At 33.1% G+C, this 20593-nt stretch overlaps 1 protein-coding gene across 4 annotated transcripts in view; it reads left to right on the top strand.

The window, feature by feature from the left end:
• Positions 1–20593, top strand: part of USP47 (ubiquitin specific peptidase 47) — a 115749-nt gene that overhangs the window by 71927 nt on the left and 23229 nt on the right. For all 4 annotated transcript variants that reach the window (XM_050757380.1, XM_050757379.1, XM_050757378.1 and 1 more), the window contains 8 exons: positions 5476–5571; positions 5662–5814; positions 8041–8208; positions 14803–14934; positions 15409–15485; positions 16051–16106; positions 18370–18482; positions 18981–19085. In XM_050757380.1, the coding sequence (XP_050613337.1) occupies positions 5476–5571; positions 5662–5814; positions 8041–8208; positions 14803–14934; positions 15409–15485; positions 16051–16106; positions 18370–18482; positions 18981–19085 (900 nt within the window). The remainder of the gene's footprint in view (positions 1–5475; positions 5572–5661; positions 5815–8040; positions 8209–14802; positions 14935–15408; positions 15486–16050; positions 16107–18369; positions 18483–18980; positions 19086–20593) is intronic.

The raw sequence follows: 20593 nt of genomic DNA, 5'->3' as shown, positions 1-20593 counted from the left end.
AGAATGTATAAAGTACTCTCAAAACATCAGTTTAGAAAAATTCATCTAGACAATTGGCAAAAAGCATAACATTTCATCGAAGAGGATATACAAATGTCAAATACAGAAAAGACATTCAACATTGCTGGCTGTTAGTGAAATGCAAATTCAAACCATAGTGAATATATTATTCTTTACCTGCCAGATGGCTACAAATAATGATAGCATGGAAAACTGGTGACTATGTGGAGAAACTGTATCACTCATACACTGCTGGTGGGAATGTGAAATGTTATGGGTAGTTTGTTATAAAATGACACATGCAATTACCATAAACTCTAGCAGTTGAACTCTTGGTCATTTATCCCAGAAAAATTGAAATGTATGTTTACATGAAAACCTGTGCACAAATATTTATTCCATCTTTGTTTTTAATATTCAAAACTGGAATCAGCCCATATCTGCTTCAGTAAGTGAATGGTTTAACAAACTGTGGTTCATACAAACCATGAAATAGTACTCAGAAATAAAAAGGAACAAACTATTAATAAACACGAAAACTTGAAAAAATATCCAGGGAATTATTCTGAGTGAAAAAAAACCAGTCCCAAAAGGTTATTATATACTTTATGATTTTGATATGACAACATTTTAGAACTGTGGGACAGATTAACCATTACCAGGTCTTATGGATTTGGTGGGAGCAGGGAGAGGAAAAGCAGGTGGTTGTGGCTACAAGTTACCCATGCATAGGAACTGTTCAGTCTCTTGACAGGCATTGGATACATGAACCTCTACAGGTGATAGAATTGTATGGAACTTGATAGACACATATACACAGGCAAATGAGTGCACTAAAGCTGGGAAAATCTGAATTAGATAGGTGTATGAATGTCAGTATCATGGTTATGATATGCTATAGTTTTGCAAAATGTTTCCAGTAAACTGGGGGAAGTGTACAAGAAGTCTCTATATTATTTCTTATGATTGCGCATGAATTTACAATTGTCTCAAAAGTTTCAATGAAAAAAAAAATGACAGCTTAGGTAAAAGTATATAGCCCTTTTCCTAGTTAAAAAAGAGTACTATTAAAGTATATATTCTGGGAAAGACAGTTGAATATATTTTTAAGACAAACATCATGTTCCTGTATATCAGTAGCACAAAAATTGCTTAGTACATCAAAATCAGGAAATAATTCTCAGTGGTGGATCTTTCTTTTTTTTTTTCATATAAAAATTGAAGTGTGGTGTTTTAACACTCATTTCTCTATTCAAAATTAAATAGATTTTAATTGATGAATAATTCATATATACATATAAATGATTAAAAAAGGATTTGTAGGCAATACCATTCCTTGCATATACCTTTCGATTGCACTGTGCCTAGATTATCTGCATTAACTCTAAAATTGGGATAACTCATATTTTTTTTTGGTTGGAGAACTAAGGATGTAAGAATTCTTTATGTTCTATCCTGAATTCTGAAAATTATAGTGTAAAAGAATGTGCACGCTGGGCGTGGTGGCTCACGCCTGTAATCCTAGCACTTTGGGAGGTCAAGGCAGAGGATTGTCTGAGCCCAGGAGTTTGAGACCAGCCTGGGCAATGTGGTGAGATCCTGTCTCTCAAATTAAATAAATAAATAAATAAATAGATTTGCAGAATTACATTTTGCATGATATATGGGGAGCAGTAAGATCTAGAATATGAAACTGTTGTCACTCTGGAATTATCAACATGGTACTCTGACTGAATTAAATACTCTCAAATGAGCAAAACAAAAGCTGGTATCCAAAAACTTAAGCAAAGAAATAGATTTAAAAAACAAAAACAATGCTGGAAGAAATGAAGTGGGAGTTCATCAAATTCAGGAAAGAAACAGAAGAAAAAGACAAAAATATCTTAGAAGTGAAGAATAAATTGCAAAATGCTCAAGAGAAAATAGAAAGAATGAAAATCTAATGAACGACATTGAATGGAAATGAAATTTTTGTAAAAGTAAGCAGGATCTCAGAAAAAAAAATACTGAAAGAGAAGACCAGCAAAGGATGTCCAACATAATTGGAGTCTGTGAAGAAGAAAAATAAAACAGTGCAACAGAACTAATAGATAAACTATAATTCAGAGAAACTTTCTGGGAATAAGGGAAATGTTAAGTCTACCTTTTGAAGGACCTGGAATGATAAACTCTGAGATGTATTTTAGTAAACTATTAAAGATGAATTAAGGCCAGTCGCAGTGGCTCCCTGTAATTCCAGCACTTTGAGAGGCTGAGGCAGGAGGATCCCTTGAACCCAGGAGTTTGAGACCAGTTTGGGCAACATGTTGAGACGATGTATCTACAAAAAAAAAAAAAAACAAAAAAAACAGTGACCAGTTGTGGTGGCATGTGCCTGTGGTCCTAACTATTCAGGAGGCTACGGTAAGAGAATTGCTTGAGCCAGGGAGTTCAAAGCTGCAGTGAGCCAGCACAGCAATGTACTCCAGCCGGGGTGACATAGCAAGACCTCCTCTGAAAAAATAGATGAATTGGGCTGGTATCACATTTCAGAAGAACAACATGCAAATCCTGCCAACAGAGTAGCAATTTCTAGAAATTCAAGAAAGTACTAGCCAGGGGTTTGATAGCCAGGCAAGTTTTTCTTAATTATGACAGCTATAAAAAGACAAGTTTGAATATTCAAGAACTCATTGGATATTATATCCATGAGCCATTGAGGAGTTCATTAGAGGATGAGCTCAACCCAACCAAGAAATTACTGGGGCAGCTTCAGCAAAAGAACTGTGAGCACTTACTGTATTAAATTAAGGCCTAAATACAAGGGTGGGAACATGGGTAGCAGAATAGTATGAAATGTTACACGTTAGACAAAGTACAAATAATACCACTTTTCAGAAGGGGGAGTGAAAGGGAAAGCAGAATAAGATCACAGACTATTGTGTGGGTGGGAAATAAAGGAGACCATTTAAAACTGGCAGACACTGAAAGCTTAAGAAAGTAAACAGGGTGGGGGTGGGTGGGAAAAAAAGGGGTCCAAGGGCACTAACAAAACTATAAATGCAAAAGTAACTGTAGAATAAAATTACAAACCTTGCTAAATACCAAAAGAAAATTTAAGAAACAGCAAAGGAACACAATAAATATTACCTAATACACACAGTAATTACACAGTAGTGACCGAGATAGAACCAAGCATGTCAGTCATATCAAATATCAGTGGGTTTAAATAGCCTATTAAAAAGATTTTCAAGTTGGTTCAGAAAGCAAACATTAAAATTTGGTTTTGGCAGGAATCTAAGTGGATGTTAAAATCAAGGGTGGAAGATTTAGTAAGGCTCAGGATTTTTACATGGTCTCCAAGTATCTCCTTACAGATTACTTATTAGCCGCAAGGGTAAAAATAATAACTGTATAGTAGAGAGACTGGACGATACCTTGACCAGATAATTAAAGCTAATATCGCTAAAGAGAAAGTTAGGTACATCATGGCCTGTGACTGTGCTACCCTTAGAAGGGCACATCTTTGCTAATATCGTAGTAGCCTAGCAAGGAATGTATGAAATAAATCTAATAATGAAGAACATCAGACAAACCCAAATTGCAGAACATTTTATACAATAAGTGGCCTCTGTTCTTCAAAAAATATCAGTGTTATGAAAGAAAGGCAAACTCTGGAACACCTCCAGATTAAAGGAATCTCAAAAGACCAAACAAAATCTGTGGCCTTGGGATAGATTGTGTACTAAATGGAGAGAAATACATTATTAAGGTAATTGACAGAATTGGAATATGGATGATGAAAGTACTTTATCAGTATTAAAATTTCCAGAGTTTGATTACTGTTTAAGAATATCTTTATTCTTAAAAAGTTATATCGAAGTTAAGAGGCAAAGCATAAGGTGTAAACCTACTCTCAAATGGCTAAAACAAAGATAATAATGTTGGGTTGGACGAGATAAAAGCAAAGTTGGCAAAAATGTTTAAAAGTTGATGAATATGAGTAAAGTATTTGACAGTTCTCTGTTCTTTAAACTTTTTTTTCCAAGTTTTAAATTTTTTTAAAAGATCTCTATGTGTTAACTATAAGCCAGAGACCAATACACACTCACCAAAGTAGAATTTGAGTTACATAATTGTCTCACTCTCCCTCTCCCCCCATCCTTTTTTGAATATTGAGTTTTTACCAGTTCGAATTACCACTATTTGGAAAGCCTGACATTTAGTATCAGTCTGTGTTAAGCTATAGATGTAATTTCTTTTAAAGCTTGTTTTTCTGTTGTGTTTTTATAGAACTTGCCTTTTTTCCTCTAAAATATGCCTGAGAGATACAAACAACAAAAAAAACCATTTTCTAAATGTGTCCTTTGACCACCAATAAAATGCATGGTCATGTGGAAAAAAACCCAGCTGTTTGGTTTCTTCCCCACGTGTTTCCTTGTGTTCTGAGAACAAAATAGGGGATCAGATGGGTTTAGACACCTTTGAATATCTATGTCTTCTTATTTTTATCTTGTTCCACAGTGAGCTCTATCAAACATTATGTGGACAGTAGTTTTCTAAGCTTTGCCAGCTATTTTGCAACTATGACCATTAAGCTCCTTTATCTTTTGAGGAACAGCTTGTCCTATATCAAAAGGAAAATATTTGAAGATACTTTGTCTTAATGATTCCATTTCTTTTAGTTTATGTGTAATATTTTCAGTAGTTCTGCTTAGCCCATGTGTGAAGAAAAGAGAGAACACATCAGATGAAATTTGAGATTATGCATCCAATCTTATATGCTACATTAACTAGTTTTTAATTGTGAAAAACCAGTTATTAAAATAAAAATTAACTTTATGCCACTGATTCTTTAATAATATTTATATGAAGTTTCTTACTTCTGTTGTAATGCTGTATGGAGAAAAGAGAACCACATGGTTCTACCAAATTAACAATCCAGGAGCCTCATTGTACATTTCCAAATGGAGCAGTGTCTCACACACACTGAGAAGGTTGCACAGTGTTTTTCAACCTGGCAGATTACTGACTGATCCTAACTATGGCAATTAAGGATGCTTACATGATTTTTAAGTGTATGAAAAGTGTGAATTCTTTAGAGAGCATTGATATTTACTGTACAGTTTTAAATGCTTCCTTTTATAAGAAGATTGAAATGATGCATGCAACTGCTTTTCTTAGAAGTGTAGAATTACTTTTTATCTAAGGACTGAGGATTTTTTTAGAGATTATTTAGCCGAACACTGCAATGTAAAGTCAATGAAAATCAGGTTGAAGTGACTGTGATACTGCAATACTAAGAAAGACAAATCTTGTGTAGACTGAAATAATTTTTTTTGCTTAATTTTTATAGTGATTCCTTGGTACATTTTGAGTTTCTAAATTTCTAACCATTCTACTTATAACTGTTTTAGTAATTGCAGTCTTTTTTATTCAGGATTTTGTCATTAATATAATATTTTAAGTAATTATAAAACATTTTTTTCTAACTAGGAAGAAGCATTACATGCATTTATTCAGCCAGAGATTTTGGATGGCCCAAATCAATATTTTTGTGAACGTTGTAAGAAGAAGTGTGATGCACGGAAGGTAAATGCCATGTACAGATTAATACTTAGGAATCTGAGATAATATTCCATATTCTATAGGGTCTCCCCCTTTTTGTTTTTTGTTTTTTAGGGCCTTCGGTTTTTGCATTTTCCTTATCTGCTGACCTTACAGCTGAAAAGATTTGATTTTGATTATACAACCATGCATAGGATTAAACTGAATGATCGAATGACATTTCCCGAGGAACTAGATATGAGTACATTTATTGATGTTGAAGATGAGGTAAATATTTGTTATTTTAAAGTATTTTTCATTAATCCACATTAGTCAGTCATGTTTTTGAAAGAGCTGTTTGAGGTAATAGCACTGATGTCATTTAGACTGTCTTCTTGATGGAAACTTTTTCTTATTTTCTAATGCGGAGTTCAATAAAAGACTTACCTTTGTATAAGCTTTTCCTTACTGCATAAATTATATTTTAAATATTCTTGTTTGATCAGAGTAACTTATGATACTCTTTGAAAAGACAATAAGGAACTCAGCTTTGGAATTATTTCTTGAAGTTGAGTGATAATCTTATGTTTTATAATTTCGTCATTGTTGAAACCAGCGTGAAGGTAAGCCATACTCATGTTTCTGATCCATAATAAATGCAGACAATGCCTATGATGGAATGAATGAACCAACTGAATAGCATGGGCTGAATTTCTTGTACCTACTTGCTATTTTGTATTTACTTACTATTTTGTCTGTTTTCCTTTTTTACTTTTTTTAATTTGAAACTTTAAATAATTTAAGCATAGGATTTTGAGTGACATATGATGTAATGCATATCAATTTCTTCCCGCACTTTGGCCTCCCAGAATTCTCTGGTTCCTCTACCCTTATTCAATGAAAGACTTATAATATTCCACTCTATTATTTTGGAAACTCTTCTGATTTTATTATGTGGAATATTTATAATCACTTAGGCTAATTATTTCAAAGTGATAAATCTTTATTATTCTCAGAATTACCCTGAAGCGTTTTTTTTTTTTTTTTTTTTTTTTTTACTGAAACTGATTGCTATAGTTATAAAAAATGCCTTTTCCCAGGAGTTCAAAAATAATTTTAAACATTCACCAAGTTTTATTTAGTACTATTAAGTACTGTGAGGCAGTTTGGTATAGAAGAGCACATGTTTTAGGCCTAGCTAGATGTGGATTCAGATTCTTGTCCTGCTACTTGCTAGCCTCTTGACCTTGGATAATTCATATAACCTTTTGAGCCTCATTTCCAGGTGCCTTAGATGAAGTAGCTATTAATTGAATGGTAACTATGACCGATAACATTTTGAAAAGTTTAATTTAAAATAATGTCTCAGATACTTGTGCTTAAGCTAGGATATCTACCCAAAGTGTGCCAGACTTTCAGAGGAGAGATAATCTTTATAGGATTTCTACTCAAATAGAGATCAGTAGTAGATTGGTCTTCTGCATATGCCTAATACATTTCTCATAAAGGAAAATTTTTTCCAAAGAAAGAAAACCTATATACGAAGCTTAGTACAAACTTTCTAGAGAATTATAGGTTTAGTTCTTGGGACAAGAAATGTTTTGGCTCAGCTTAAGGAGTTTCAGGAATTATATCTCTCTAGACTTAATTCTATAGCTGGATTTCACCTCCATTTTTCCTTGAACCTAACCTTCTTGAGAGATGAAGACTGTATATTAGATGTAGTACCTACAACAGAGTTCCTGGCAAAAAGTTTGTCCTTTTTGTGTATTGCTTGGTTTCACTCAAGAACTTCTATGCAATGCCTTACACATTTCAAAAGCCTGCATCTTAGAAAATTATCAAATTATTTAAATAAAAACATTTTTAGGGATGTATATAAAGTGTGAAAGAGGGGAAAGAATTGTTTGGGGATTTCTAACAAAGAGAATTCTTCAAATTAAATTTGTGTGAATGTGGTTTAAAAACCATAAAGTAGAAAAGCATAATGTGCTATAACCATTATATTTCTGCTTCCTGTAAAAAGACCGTAAAGTTCTTAAGGATAAATGCAATGTCTTGTTTCTCTTTCTAATTATCTATAATACCTAATGCACTGATAAACTGAGTTGAACTTTTTGTTCAAGAAAATAAATGATATTCTTTCATGATTTGAGAACACCAGAAGCTCATTTTGGAGCTCAGCTTCTCTGATTTTTTGTGTTTTGCTAAAAGAAATGATAATTTCAACCATTACATTGTAACAATAAACATAAATGAGGTTTAATAGAATTCTGAATCACTAATTTGTTGTATTAGAATTTTAAGGACATGATGGAAATGCTTTTAAAATATACTTTTGCTTGTTTAATTTTACTTAAGGTCTCACTTTTTAAGAGAAAATAAATATACTTAAACTATTTTTGGTAATATGTTAAATTGTGTGAAAATATTAGCAGTATATAGGTGCAAAGTTTTGTTGAGCATATTTTCTCTGTATTTGGTTTATAACTAAGATAATTATGTCTTATTAAGAAATCTCCTCAGACTGAAAGTTGCACTGACAGTGGAGCAGAAAATGAAGGTAGTTGTCACAGCGATCAGATGAGCAATGATTTCTCCAATGATGATGGTGTTGATGAAGGAATCTGCCTTGAAACCAATAGTGGAACCGAAAAGATCTCAAAATCTGGACTTGAAAAGGTACCTTTTATAGTTTTCATTTTTTAGTTGAAAGTGAGGATAATCTCTGACTTGCTATATAATTCTATAGCTGTTGTTACTGATAAAGTTCTCTTTAAAAGAAACTTAATTTCTGAAAGTTAAGACTTCTCAAGTATAGTTTTTTTTGTGCATATATATGTATATATATGTGACTGTAATTAAACTTCAGGAGAAACTGCTTACAGGTAGGAACATTAATTTTTGGGAGACCATACTGTAACTGTCTAAGCAAGCTGGATGGTATAGAAAGGATGCCTAGTAGTTAAGAAACCAAGATTCTATTCTTGGTTTAGAATATTCTTATTCTAAGATATTCTTATTCTAAGAATATCTAAACCAAAATTCTATTCTTAAAGGCACCTCTGCCTTTAAGGTTGCAGCAAGTATCTATAAATTTTGCCTGAGTTTTCTTATATAGAAAAGTAAAATGTTGGATTAGTCATTGATTTTTAAAAGTCTGGCCATGGAACACTTTATGAGACAATTAATAATAGATCTAATCTTTCTGAGTAGGGAAATGCCACAGCCCCCACTCTTTCTCCCCTGTCCTGTAATAGTCCTCAAGACACTTTGAAAAATAATATAGTTCCATGGATTATCATTTGAAAACCACAGAATTGCATAATCTCTGGGATAGGATCTTGTCCCTGTGTCAATAACTTTAAGGGTTATTTTAGACCATTTTTTCCCACATATATTCTGTTTTATTGAGGGAAAGATTGTAGATAAAATGTCTTGAGCATGGTGTGACTAATAAACCACTAATGTGAAGACTGATCACTAACCCAAGTATTACAGAGTCATTAAATATAGGGATTTTTAAGGCAATATTTCAAAATAGAGTTTTACTTTTATAAAGTCTGTTTTTAGACCAAGGCCATTCTTCTAATTATCACTATCACCCTTTACCTTTTAAAATTATCTGTTTCATTCAGGGCAGACAGTTAAGCGGGGATTGCTATGTAATAAGTATATTGTAACTTAGTATAGAAACATGGCATTTTAGCAAGAGTTGGCAAACTATGGCTCAAGAGCCGAACCTGGGCCCTCGCCTGTGTTTTTACATACACTATAATTTCATCTGCAAATAAAGACAGTATTCTTCCTTTCCCATCTGCATGCCTTTTTCTTGTCTCACTGCACTGGGTGGGACTTCCAATGCAGTGTTGAATAGAGTGGTGAGGGAGAACATCCTTGCCTTGTTCCCAGTCTTCAGAGGAAAGCTTTCAGTTGCTTACCATTGAATGTAATGTTGACTTCCAGTTTTTTATATTCTTTTCCTACTTGGTTGAAAACTTTTATCATGAATGGGTATTGAATTTTTCCAGATTTTTTTTCTATGTCAGTTGATATGATCATGTATGTAATTTTTCTTCTTCAGCCTGAGTTGCATAGATTGATTTTCAAATGTTGAGCTGTCTTTGCATATGTGGAATGAATCCTGCTTTGTCATGGTGTGTATTTCTTTTCATACATTGTTGTTTTGATTTGCTAATATTTTGCAGAGAATTTTTGCATCTGTGTTCATGAGATGCATTGATCTGTAGTTTTCCTTTCTCATAGTGTCTTTATCTGCTTTTGGTGATGTTGGGCTCATGTGATAAGTTAGGGAATGTTCCCTCTGCCTTTATTTTTGGAAGATATTGTGGAGACTTGGTATTGTTTCTTAAATATTCGGTAGAATTCACCAGGGAAATTATCTGGACCTGGTGCTTTCTTTTTTAGAAAGTGATTAATTATTGATTCAATTTCTGGAATAGATACAGGACTTTTCAGGTTACCTGTTTCTCCTTTGTGAGTTTTGGTGGTTAATGATTTTTAAGAAGTTGGTCTATTTTATCTGCGTTATCAAACTTGGAGGCATAGAGTTGTACAAAGTATTCCTTTATTGTCCTTTTAATTGTCCTTTAATGTCGGGGTGAACCTTCCTTCATTTCAGATATTGGCAATTTGTGTCTTCTTTTTAATCTTGGTTAGCCTAATTAGAGATTTACCAATTGTATTGGGGCTTTTTTCTTCCAAAGGACCATCTTTTGGTTTTGTTCACTTTTTCTGTTGTTCTCCTATTTTCAATAATGATAAGGATTGCATTGAACCTATAGATCACTTTGTATAGTTTGGACATTTTAACAGTATTAAGTCTTCCAGTTCATGAACACGGGATGTCTTTCCATTTATTTGTGTCTTTAACTTCTTTCCTTTTTTTTTTTTTTTTTTTTTTTTTTTTTTGAGACGGACTCTTGCTCTGTGCCCAGGCTGGAGTGCAGTGGTGTGATCTTGGCTCACTGCAAGTTCTACCTCCCAAGTTCATGCCATTCTCCTGCCTTACCCTCCTGAGTAGCTGGGACTACAGGCGCCGGCCACCACGCCCGGCTAATTTTTTGTATTTTTAGTAGGGATGGGATTTCACTGTGTTAGCCACAATGGTCTTGATCTCCTGACCTCGTGATCTACCCACCTCGGCATCCCAAAGTGCTGGGATTACAGGCGTGAGCCACCACGCCCGGCCTCCTTGATGTTTTAAGGTTTTTCAGTGTATGAGTCTTCTGCGTCCTTGGTTAAGTTTATTCCTAAGAATTTTATTCTCTTTGATACTATTGTAAATGGAATTGTTTTCTTAATTTTCTTTTTGGATTGTTAGTGTTAGTGTAACAATAAATTGTTAGTATTTAGAAATGCAACAGATTTGTGTGTGTGTTGATTTTGTATCCTGCATTTTTTGCTGAATTTACTTGTTAGGGTTTTTTTTTTTTTTTTTAATGCAGAATCTTTACTTTCTACATACAAGACTGTCATCTGTGAACAGAAATAATTTTTCTTCTTTGTTTCCTATTTGGATATCTTTTATTTCTTCTTGCCTGATTGCTCTGGCTAGGACTTCAGTACTGTGTTGAATAGAAGTGGTATGAATGGGCATCTTTGCTTTGTTCCTGATCTTAGAGGGAAAGCTTTCAGTTTTTCACCATTTAATATGATGGTAGCTGTGGGGTTTTCGTGTAAGACTTTCATAATGTTGAGGTAATTTCCTTCTATTCCTAGTTTGTTGAGTGTTTTTATCATGAAAGAATGTTTCATTTTGTCAGATACTTTTTCTTTATCATTTGAAGTGATCCTGTGGTTTTGTTTTTAATTCTGTTAATGTAGTGTATTACATTGATCACTTAGTCATGATGTATAATCCTTTAATGTGTTATTGAATTTGGCTTGCTAGTGTTTTGTTAAGGATTTATGCATGAATATTCATCAAAGAGATACTGTTCTATAGTTTTTAGTATCTTTGTCTAATTTTGGTATCAAAGTCATGCTGACCTAATAGAATCAGTTTGGAAGTTTTTCTCCTTTTTACTTTTTCAGAAAGTTTGAGAAGGATTCGTGTTAATTCTTTAAATGTTTGATAAAATTTTCTAGCAAAGCAACCTGGTCCTGGGGTTTTCTTTGTTGGGAGGTTTTTGATTACTGATTCAGTCTCCTTACTAGTTATAGATGTGTTCGGATTTTTTATATCTTCTTGAGTCAGCCTTCCTAAGCTGTTATGTTTGTAGAAATTTATCCATTTCTTCTAGGGTATCCAATTTGTTGGTGTATAATTGTTCATAGTAGTCTCTTATGATCCTTTTTATTTTTGTGGCTTCAGTATAATGTCTCCTCTTTCATTTCTGATTTTTGTTATTTGAGTCTTGTCTCTTTCTTAGCCTAGCTAAGGGTTTGTTAACTTTGTTGATCTTTTCAAAAAGCCAGCTCTTAATTTCATTTTTTTTTCTATTCTGTATTTCTGCTCTAATCTTTATTTCCTTCCTTCTGCTATCTCTGAGTCTAGTTTTTTCGTCTTTTTTTTTTTTTTTTTACATCCCCCCTCCCCAGCTTAGTTTGTTCTTCTATTTCTGGTTCCTTGTGGTATAAAGTTAGGTTGTTGATTTGAGATGTCTTCTTCTTTTTTTTTTTTTTTTTAAATGTAGGCATTTACATCTATAAACTTTCCTCTTTTGTTTCATTCCGTAAGTTTTGGTATGTTATGTTTTTGTTTTCATTTGTCTCAAGATATTTTCTAATTTCCTTTGTGGTTTCTTCTTTGACCCATTGGTTGTTCAAGAATGTGTTGTTTAAAACAATTTGCACATATTTGTGAATTTTCCAGTTTTCCTTTTGCTATTTATTTCTAGTTTCTCTTCTTCACTTTTAAAGGATTATTTCTCTGGCTATAGAATTCTAGGTTGGTGGTATTTTTCTTTCAACACAAAATATTTCATTACACTCTTCTTGCTTGCATGGTTTATAATGACAGTGTGCTATAATTCTTATCCTTGTTCGTCTGTAGGTAAGGTGTTTTTCCCCTCTGCCTCCCCTGAAGATTTTTTGTCTTTGGTTTTGTTCAGTTTGAACATGATATGCCTAAACATGGGAGTTTTTGTATTTTGTTGTTGTTTTGGTTTTTGGTTTATTGGGCAGGGGGGGTATTTATTGTTTGGTGTTGAGCTTCCAGGTCTGTTGCTGAGTGTTACCAGTTTTTGTGAATAAAGATTTATCAGAACACAGTCACTCTGGTTGTTTACATATTGTGTATGACTGGTTTAGTACTATGATGACAGAGTTGAGTAGTTGCGACAGAAACCGTATGGCCTAGAAAGCCTAAAATATTCACTCTTTGACCCTTGCATTAGTGAGCCAGATGATCTAGATTTTAGTTCTTACTTTGCCATTAATAAACTGTATCACTTTGGGCAAATCATTTAATCTGTGTGCCTTTCAGTTGCTACATTTTGGAGGAATTTGGACTAGATGCTTTCTGTTCTACCCAGATTTAGAAATTTGTAATTCTATTTGCTAGTACTGTGTTTGAAGATGTATCCTCTTTTTATTAAGAGTAATGTATTACTTTGTTAAATAGTAGTAAAAGAGAAGAAAATGTTAGGACACGTTTTTGGGTAATTTTATTTACAAATTACTATGCTAGATTTGGATAAAGGTACTTTACTTTCCTTACTACTTTTTAGCAGTGTATTTGATTTGAAACTGTTTTAGTTTACAAAACTAAAAAATTACGTTAGAACCCTTACTCTATCATGACTGTATTATCTTTTGCTTTAAAATAGATATATACAATTCTAATTTGGAAGGTGTTTCAGTCTTCTGAATATATCACCATTACTGTCGTCTAGAAGTTGCTACTATTAGAATTTTCCAGGAAGATAATTATGTTGGCTTTGATCATTGTGATGAAACTTAAAAAATGTATAGCTATTGGTTGGCAGGCTTTTTCTGTGTTTTTTTTTTTTCTAAGTGGGGAGACTGCTTATCATAAGATATTGTTCATATCATTCAGTGATATCAAAATTTTGTCTAGTGTATTTACTGCATTCAAAGCATTTTAATTTAATAACATGGAGTTACCACATTTCATAAGGTGTTCAATGCTTTAAACACATTTTGGATTGCAAATAAATTCTGAAACTTCCTATCACCACTGTGATTAATTTTAGTTGTAGAAATAAAATCTGAACCACATAAACAAGTTTTCAGACATTTTCAAAATTTGTTCTAGAAATTTCACTAATTAACAATATATTGTGGTCAGTTTAAAGTTATTTTAAGATAAATTAGAATTTCTTAAAAATTATAGAAGGCTCTAAAATGCTTTTTAGGCAAAGAATAAAGAAGAGAAACCCTAGTATTTGTAGAAAAGTAAATAAAATAAAGCTTGTCCGTCATAAACTGGTAATCTTCTGATGTCAGACTGCCTTTTTAACCTCCTTACCTTCTCTGTTTTTGTCTTCCTACCTGTTGTTTTTTTGTGATAGAGTTACTGGTCTGCAAAGTCTCCAGTATCTCAAACTGTCTTAGGAGTTGTGAAGTGCGTGGGCTTCTGAAAGAAAAGATTGTCTTAAATATAAAAACAAGTCATTATAAATGACCTCATTTTTTTAAACAAGTTGCCTCTTTTCTTGATTTTCTTCCACAAATACTTAAGTTTGCCTAAAATAATCTTTAGCTCCAAACTTTAAAGAATTGTTTGCAGTACAGGAAGCTAAAGAAACAATTTTAATTTACTGTAGATATAGTATAATTCAGGATTCATTCTTAATATAAGAGAGAGATAAATCAGTAGATCATGGTATCACAGATAATGCATAAATGCATTAGAAGATGTTCCAAAGAATTATATTCCTCAGCTCTTTTGTAAAGGAAATAAAATTTGAGTAAGAAACAGTATGTTACATGGGAATTTTTTTATCGACTGTGCATTTTAGAACAGCATTGTAATTAGCATCTGCTTCTGAAATGTTAGACTTACTTAATTTTTACATATGTAAGTTTGTATTTACAGATATATATGGTTTCAAAGGTTATAGCATAATTAAAATGTGAAAGAATGCACTGATGAAACTTGTGTAACTTGTGGTATATACAGTTATTTTATAACTTGCCATTTTTGTTTTGCCTTAGGGGAAAGTTGACCTATAATATATAGGACAACTAACCATGTTACTTCTCTGCATGTTAACAGAGAATAGGAAATACACAAATAAGGGTTGTGTTTTTCTTCTCCTCTGAGTTACTTTTATTTTTTCCCCTTAGAATTCCTTGATCTATGAACTCTTCTCTGTTATGGTTCATTCCGGGAGTGCTGCTGGTGGTCATTATTATGCATGTATAAAGTCATTCAGTGATGAGCAGTGGTACAGCTTCAATGATCAACATGTCAGCAGGGTAAGGAGGTGTCCTTTAAGATTATTACTCTGCAAGATGGGAGTAAGAATGCTTCTAAACAACAGTGAGTTTTATTAAGAATGAGTGAATCTGGTGGTACATCTTAAGACCCATATAAATCTGTCTTTAATTTTTGCTTTTAGAAAGTTCTTGCATTTGTTTATTATTTCTTTGTTTTGCTTTGTTTTGTTTGGGGCTTGCTGAATATCTCCAGAGATAGACTACCAATTTTCCTCTGGGCCTGAGCCTTCATAGGTGCTACTTGTGCTTCATGTGTGATCAGGAATGCTAGAACTGACTGGCTGGTAAGCAGCCACTGATTATGATTAAATTTTGTGAATTGGTAGCTGTGTGAGCAATCATGAAGGTCTTTCAAAGCATTTAACTCTGAGGTTAAAGATTGAGTTACATATTGACATTAATGTGATAGTGTTATAGAATTTGCAAAAAAAAAATCATGTAACACATTTTCAGATAACACAAGAGGACATTAAGAAAACACATGGCGGATCTTCAGGAAGCAGAGGATATTATTCCAGTGCTTTCGCAAGGTAAGCAATTTCCTAATTTTCAGTGTTTAAAAGTTAGAATTAATTATAGCTTCTCAGTGTTTTTTATCATCAAAGATTTAACCAAGGGATTGACAAACTACAACCCATGAGCCAAATCCAACCTGCCTCCACATTTTGGAAATGAAGTTTGAACACTGACATAGCCATTTGTTTCTATATTATGTGTTAATGCTTTTACACTATAATAACATAGTTGAGTAGTTGCAGCACAGACCATATGGCCTGCAAAGCCTGTGATTTTTACTGTTTGGTCCTTGCTGGAAAAAACTTGCTGGCCCCTGACTTAACTGTTGTATGTAGACATTCCAGTACACAATTTTGTTAAAGACTTTACTGTATTACCAAGAAGAGATACGGAATCTTCTCTAAATGTGATTTTCCTCTTATCTGGAATGTTTTAAATCTGAATGTGTCTGTGAACAGTGGCATGATTTTCTAATTTTTTTTTTTTAAATCACGATTTAAAGTAAATATTTCATGCTTAGAAGTGGAATCTTTATAATCTACTTTTTATCCCTATTAATCTTTTTTATGTTTCTGCTAGTTCCACAAATGCATATATGCTGATCTATAGACTAAAGGATCCAGCCAGAAATGCAAGTATGTTTACCTATAGTTATTTGATTTTAATTTGTGTTATAAACTAATTTCTTTTCTAAGTATGCAAACCCAGATAACTACTTTTAAATGATAAGATAATTAAGTTGTTTTATGCCTGGAAGAATTTTTTACAAAGACTGTTATAAAATAATACCAACTGGTAAAGACCTTAAAAAAATGTTGTTGAATTATTTTTTAATATATGAAGAGACAAAACTACATTAAATAAATTGAATGTTTATTAGTAGTAAGATTATATTATGTGCAGTCTGATGTACGGATCATAACATATTTGGAATTATTGCTTTTAAAATATTGCAGTGTTTGTTTTTTCTTGCTAATTTTGACTCAGGCTGTATTACAAATGTATGGGGGGTGTGTACAGATATATATACAGGTGATGTGTTTGCTCATAGTCTTTTCATAATTAAAAAAAGTAATCACAATCTTTGATTTCAATATATTTCCTTTGTTTAGAAACTACCGTTGCTGTTAGTAAATCTGTTTCAAGCATTATGTTTTTATTCACATTTTTGTAAACCCTCATTAGATGGTGAATTCAGTTGGTACAAGGCTTAGGACTTAGTCATCTTTTCACATAAAGTATATTTCAGGATCTGTCATATAGTAACATTCAATAATTTACTATGGAATTAATGAAAAAATAATTGGACATTATGTAAGTCATTTCAGAACAGAGATTTAAGAGCAGAAGTAGTCATTTGTACTGTATTATAAAGAAACTACCCCAAAGAGTAAGCTGTCCCAGGTCATAGCTATCTGGAAGTAGAGACAGTATTATAATTCATGTCCCTCATGTGGACCCAGCCTTCCAATAACGCAGTAACTCAGCCTTCCTTTACTCCTCCAACTCTAGTTTTGTTATAAAGCACCAGAGGGCACTGTATTATATGATATGGAATATTTTTTAAATTAGAGTTCTTTCCTAGAAGCAACAGCTTTTACCTTTTACAGACACATGCTATTTTTGATAAAAATTATTTTCCCTTTTTCATGCCAAATAATCATTGGCTTCATCAAATGATGTCATCATTTCATATTGTCCCTTTGAAAACTTTGAGTTACATATGAAGTTGTGATTATTAAGAAAAACTTTTGTAAAAATGATTATATGTGAGTCTATAATAATCATTTTTTGCATGTAATTCTTTCTTTTAACTAATTGTTTAAAAGTAGCCTCACAAATTATATCAGGTTGTCTTCACATTGCTATAAAGAAATACCCAAAACTGAGTAATTTATAAAGAAAAGAAGTTTAATTGTCTCACGGTTCTGCAGGCTTTGCAGGAAGCATGATGCTAGCATCTGCTCAGCTTCTGATGAAGCCTCAGGGAGTTTTCAGTCATGTCAGACGGCAATACGGGAGCAGGCATTTCACATGGCAAAAGCAGGAGCAAGCAAGTTCTGGGTGTGGGGGAGGGGTGCCACACACTTTTAAATGACCAGAACTCATGAGAACTCAGTATCACAAAGACAGCACCAAGCCATGAGGGATCCACCCTCATGACCCAGACATCTCCCACCAGGCCCCACCTCCAGTATTGGGGATTACAATTCAACATGAGATTTGGGTGAGGACAGATGTCCAAACTATATCACAAATAATCATCACTTTTTGTATTCAAATGAATCTTGACCATATAGAGAGAAATCCAGTAGATGAAGGTGTGAGTTTTATGACTCTGCATTCTTTGGTTAGGAGGCAGGTAAACACTGCTTTGAGAACACGGGAAAGATAATAGTAAACAAATAGGTAGTATTTGGTAGCAGCAACAGCAGCAGCATTTATTAAGTTTTGTTGTATCTCAGGTAGTAACTTTATGGGGTAGATGATATTAATAAGCTGAAGAGACCTATGTTGGAGAAGTAAACTTGCCCAAGGTCACACAGTTTGATGGGATGGCATGATTTGAAGTCAGAAATTATTCTATTTTCAAGTTGCAGAGAGCTTTTTCATTCTAAAATATTAATCCACGTATTGGAGTTGCTCTGGAGCCAAGAGCCATTTTGAATAAATACATGGCTCTTTAAAATATGAGACCTAACCATGTGTCCCTGTTAACTATCTCTTAACCCTTTTCTGGACGAAGCTTGTTATCCAAGTTGAGAGAGGGATATAATGGAGATATATCTCCATGAGTGCTATAGTAGAAGTATATACCATGATAGCATAGTGAAGCAGGATGAATAAAGGGAGCTCAGTTTCAGTGACACTGTTTTATCCTGTTTTTATTACTAATAGAATTTCTAGAAGTGGATGAATACCCAGAACATATTAAAAACTTGGTGCAGAAAGAGAGAGAGTTGGAAGAACAAGAAAAGAGACAACGAGAAATTGAGCGCAATACATGCAAGGTTGAATTCCATCATTTTATTTTTAATTGAAAGTGCTATCTTTAAGCTTAGTTAACTGCAATTCTAATGACTGACTCACTGGGTTGATTCTGTAGACAGTTATGCTATCATGATCATCGAACAGTGTAACCAACTATACAATAATCATAATTACTGTAATACTTTGATTACAGGGATATTCATTATAGCATTTTCCAAATTAGGGAAAAATTGGAAACAACCCAAATGTATATCAGTAGGGGAATGATTACATAAACATGATACATGCCTATAAGGAAACATACAGTTGTTAAAATTAATGTTTTTGAATTTTTGTATGGTGTGAGACATAATCAGTGTCAAGTACTAAGTGAGAAAGGATAGAAGAAAGAATGATCTCAATTATGTTCTTTTAAAAAATTAGAGTACTTTGACAATTAGGAAAAAATGCTGTCTACAGAAGAATTGAACTTTGACTCTTGAACTGCAGAGTTGATGATGATATTTTACATTTTCTAGATAAAATTATTCTGTTTGCATCCTACAAAACAAGTAATGATGGAAAATAAATTGGAGGTTCATAAGGATAAGACATTAAAGGAAGCAGTAGAAATGGCTTATAAGGTATGTTTAACTGCATCATTGGCATTTACTTACTAATACAACAGTATTAACATAATTTCCCAATTTTTTATTATGGATAGTAGTTATATAAACACTGGCAGTAACCTTGGTAACCAGTTAATTTATCTCTTACTGAGTATATTTATACCTCTCCTTTGGAGCATAGTCAGTTGATTTTGAAAATTTTCTCTCTCTGGAAGCCATTTAAACTTTCTAGATCCCAGAATTAAAATTAGAAACAGAATGTTTATTTGCTCTTTCTGTTCATTTAACATACATTTCTTGAGTGTTTACTGTATGAAACATTAGCGATATTAGAGTGAATAAGACAACATGATATTGCTTGGCACGTTTAAGAAACTGAAGAAAGGAGCCATATGTTTAGATTGTTTTAAGTGAGCACAGAGTACCATAAAATGAGATTAGAGATTTTGTGGAATAGAAGTTTGCATTTTGTTCTCTAAGAGTAGTGGAAAGTTATTAATGAGGTTTGAAAGGCAAATGGGGTCACGCTGTTTCACCAGATCATTCTAAATGTCATTTATGATACTTAACAAATTAAAGTTTTCCCCTTTCCATATAAGCATTAACAGAATGACTGAAATTAAACCATCATTACCTAGAGAAAAAAATTGCATACTACATCATTTTGTGTGTAGTTATAATGGAACCAATAAAATAACTAAAAATAACACACAAGATAGCTGACATTGTTTCTCAAAGTGTGATCCAGCACAATCTGCACCAGAGTCACATTCTTATTAAAAATGCTAATTGCTGCAGATGAATCAGAATTTCTCTGTTGGAGCCCGGGAATAGGCATTTTAACACATATATCAGGTGATTCTTAGACATAGTCAAGTTTGAGAATCATTTATATTATACATCTGGTCCTGCATAGCACTTATCAGTATTGAAATTTTACATTTAATTGTTTGACTATTTTAATTAATATTACTGTCCCTCACTAGACTATAAGCACATACAAGTGCAAAAACCATTCTGGTTTTGCTCATAATTTTATTTTTAGTATTCTTCCCTGGTATATAGAAAAGTCAAAAATGGTTGGGTATGTTGAATGGATAAATGAATGAACAAACATTAAGATGGATGGATGGCTCTGGATTTGCCTCATTTTGGTAAAAATTCTTTAAATATAATGGTGGACTGCAAGCATTAGTCTTGAAAATAGGAAGTGTGAAAGTTTGCAAATAAAAAGAAACAAACAGAAGAGAGAAATAAGTCAATCTTATATGCCAAAACTAGAGCTTCATTGTTGGGGGTGGGAGTTGGGGAGGAGTAGAGATCAATGGGGATACACTGAGCCTTACAAGTCCTTCTTGAAAAATCGTAATCACAACCTTAAATGAACATTGAATACTTCTAAGCAATCCTACTATGTTTCTCTAGGAGGCTTATTTCCTATCAAGAGAGTTGTTGCAACCAGGGTATGTCATCTATTAGTGACATAAGCTAGAAGGAAATTTTATGATAGAAATTCCTATACC

This window comes from Macaca thibetana, chromosome 14 (genome assembly GCF_024542745.1).
Source record: "Macaca thibetana thibetana isolate TM-01 chromosome 14, ASM2454274v1, whole genome shotgun sequence".
NCBI classification, from domain to species: Eukaryota; Metazoa; Chordata; class Mammalia; order Primates; family Cercopithecidae; genus Macaca; species Macaca thibetana.
The sequence above is the reverse complement of the archived record's forward strand: the minus strand, read 5'-3'. Positions and strand labels throughout refer to the sequence as shown.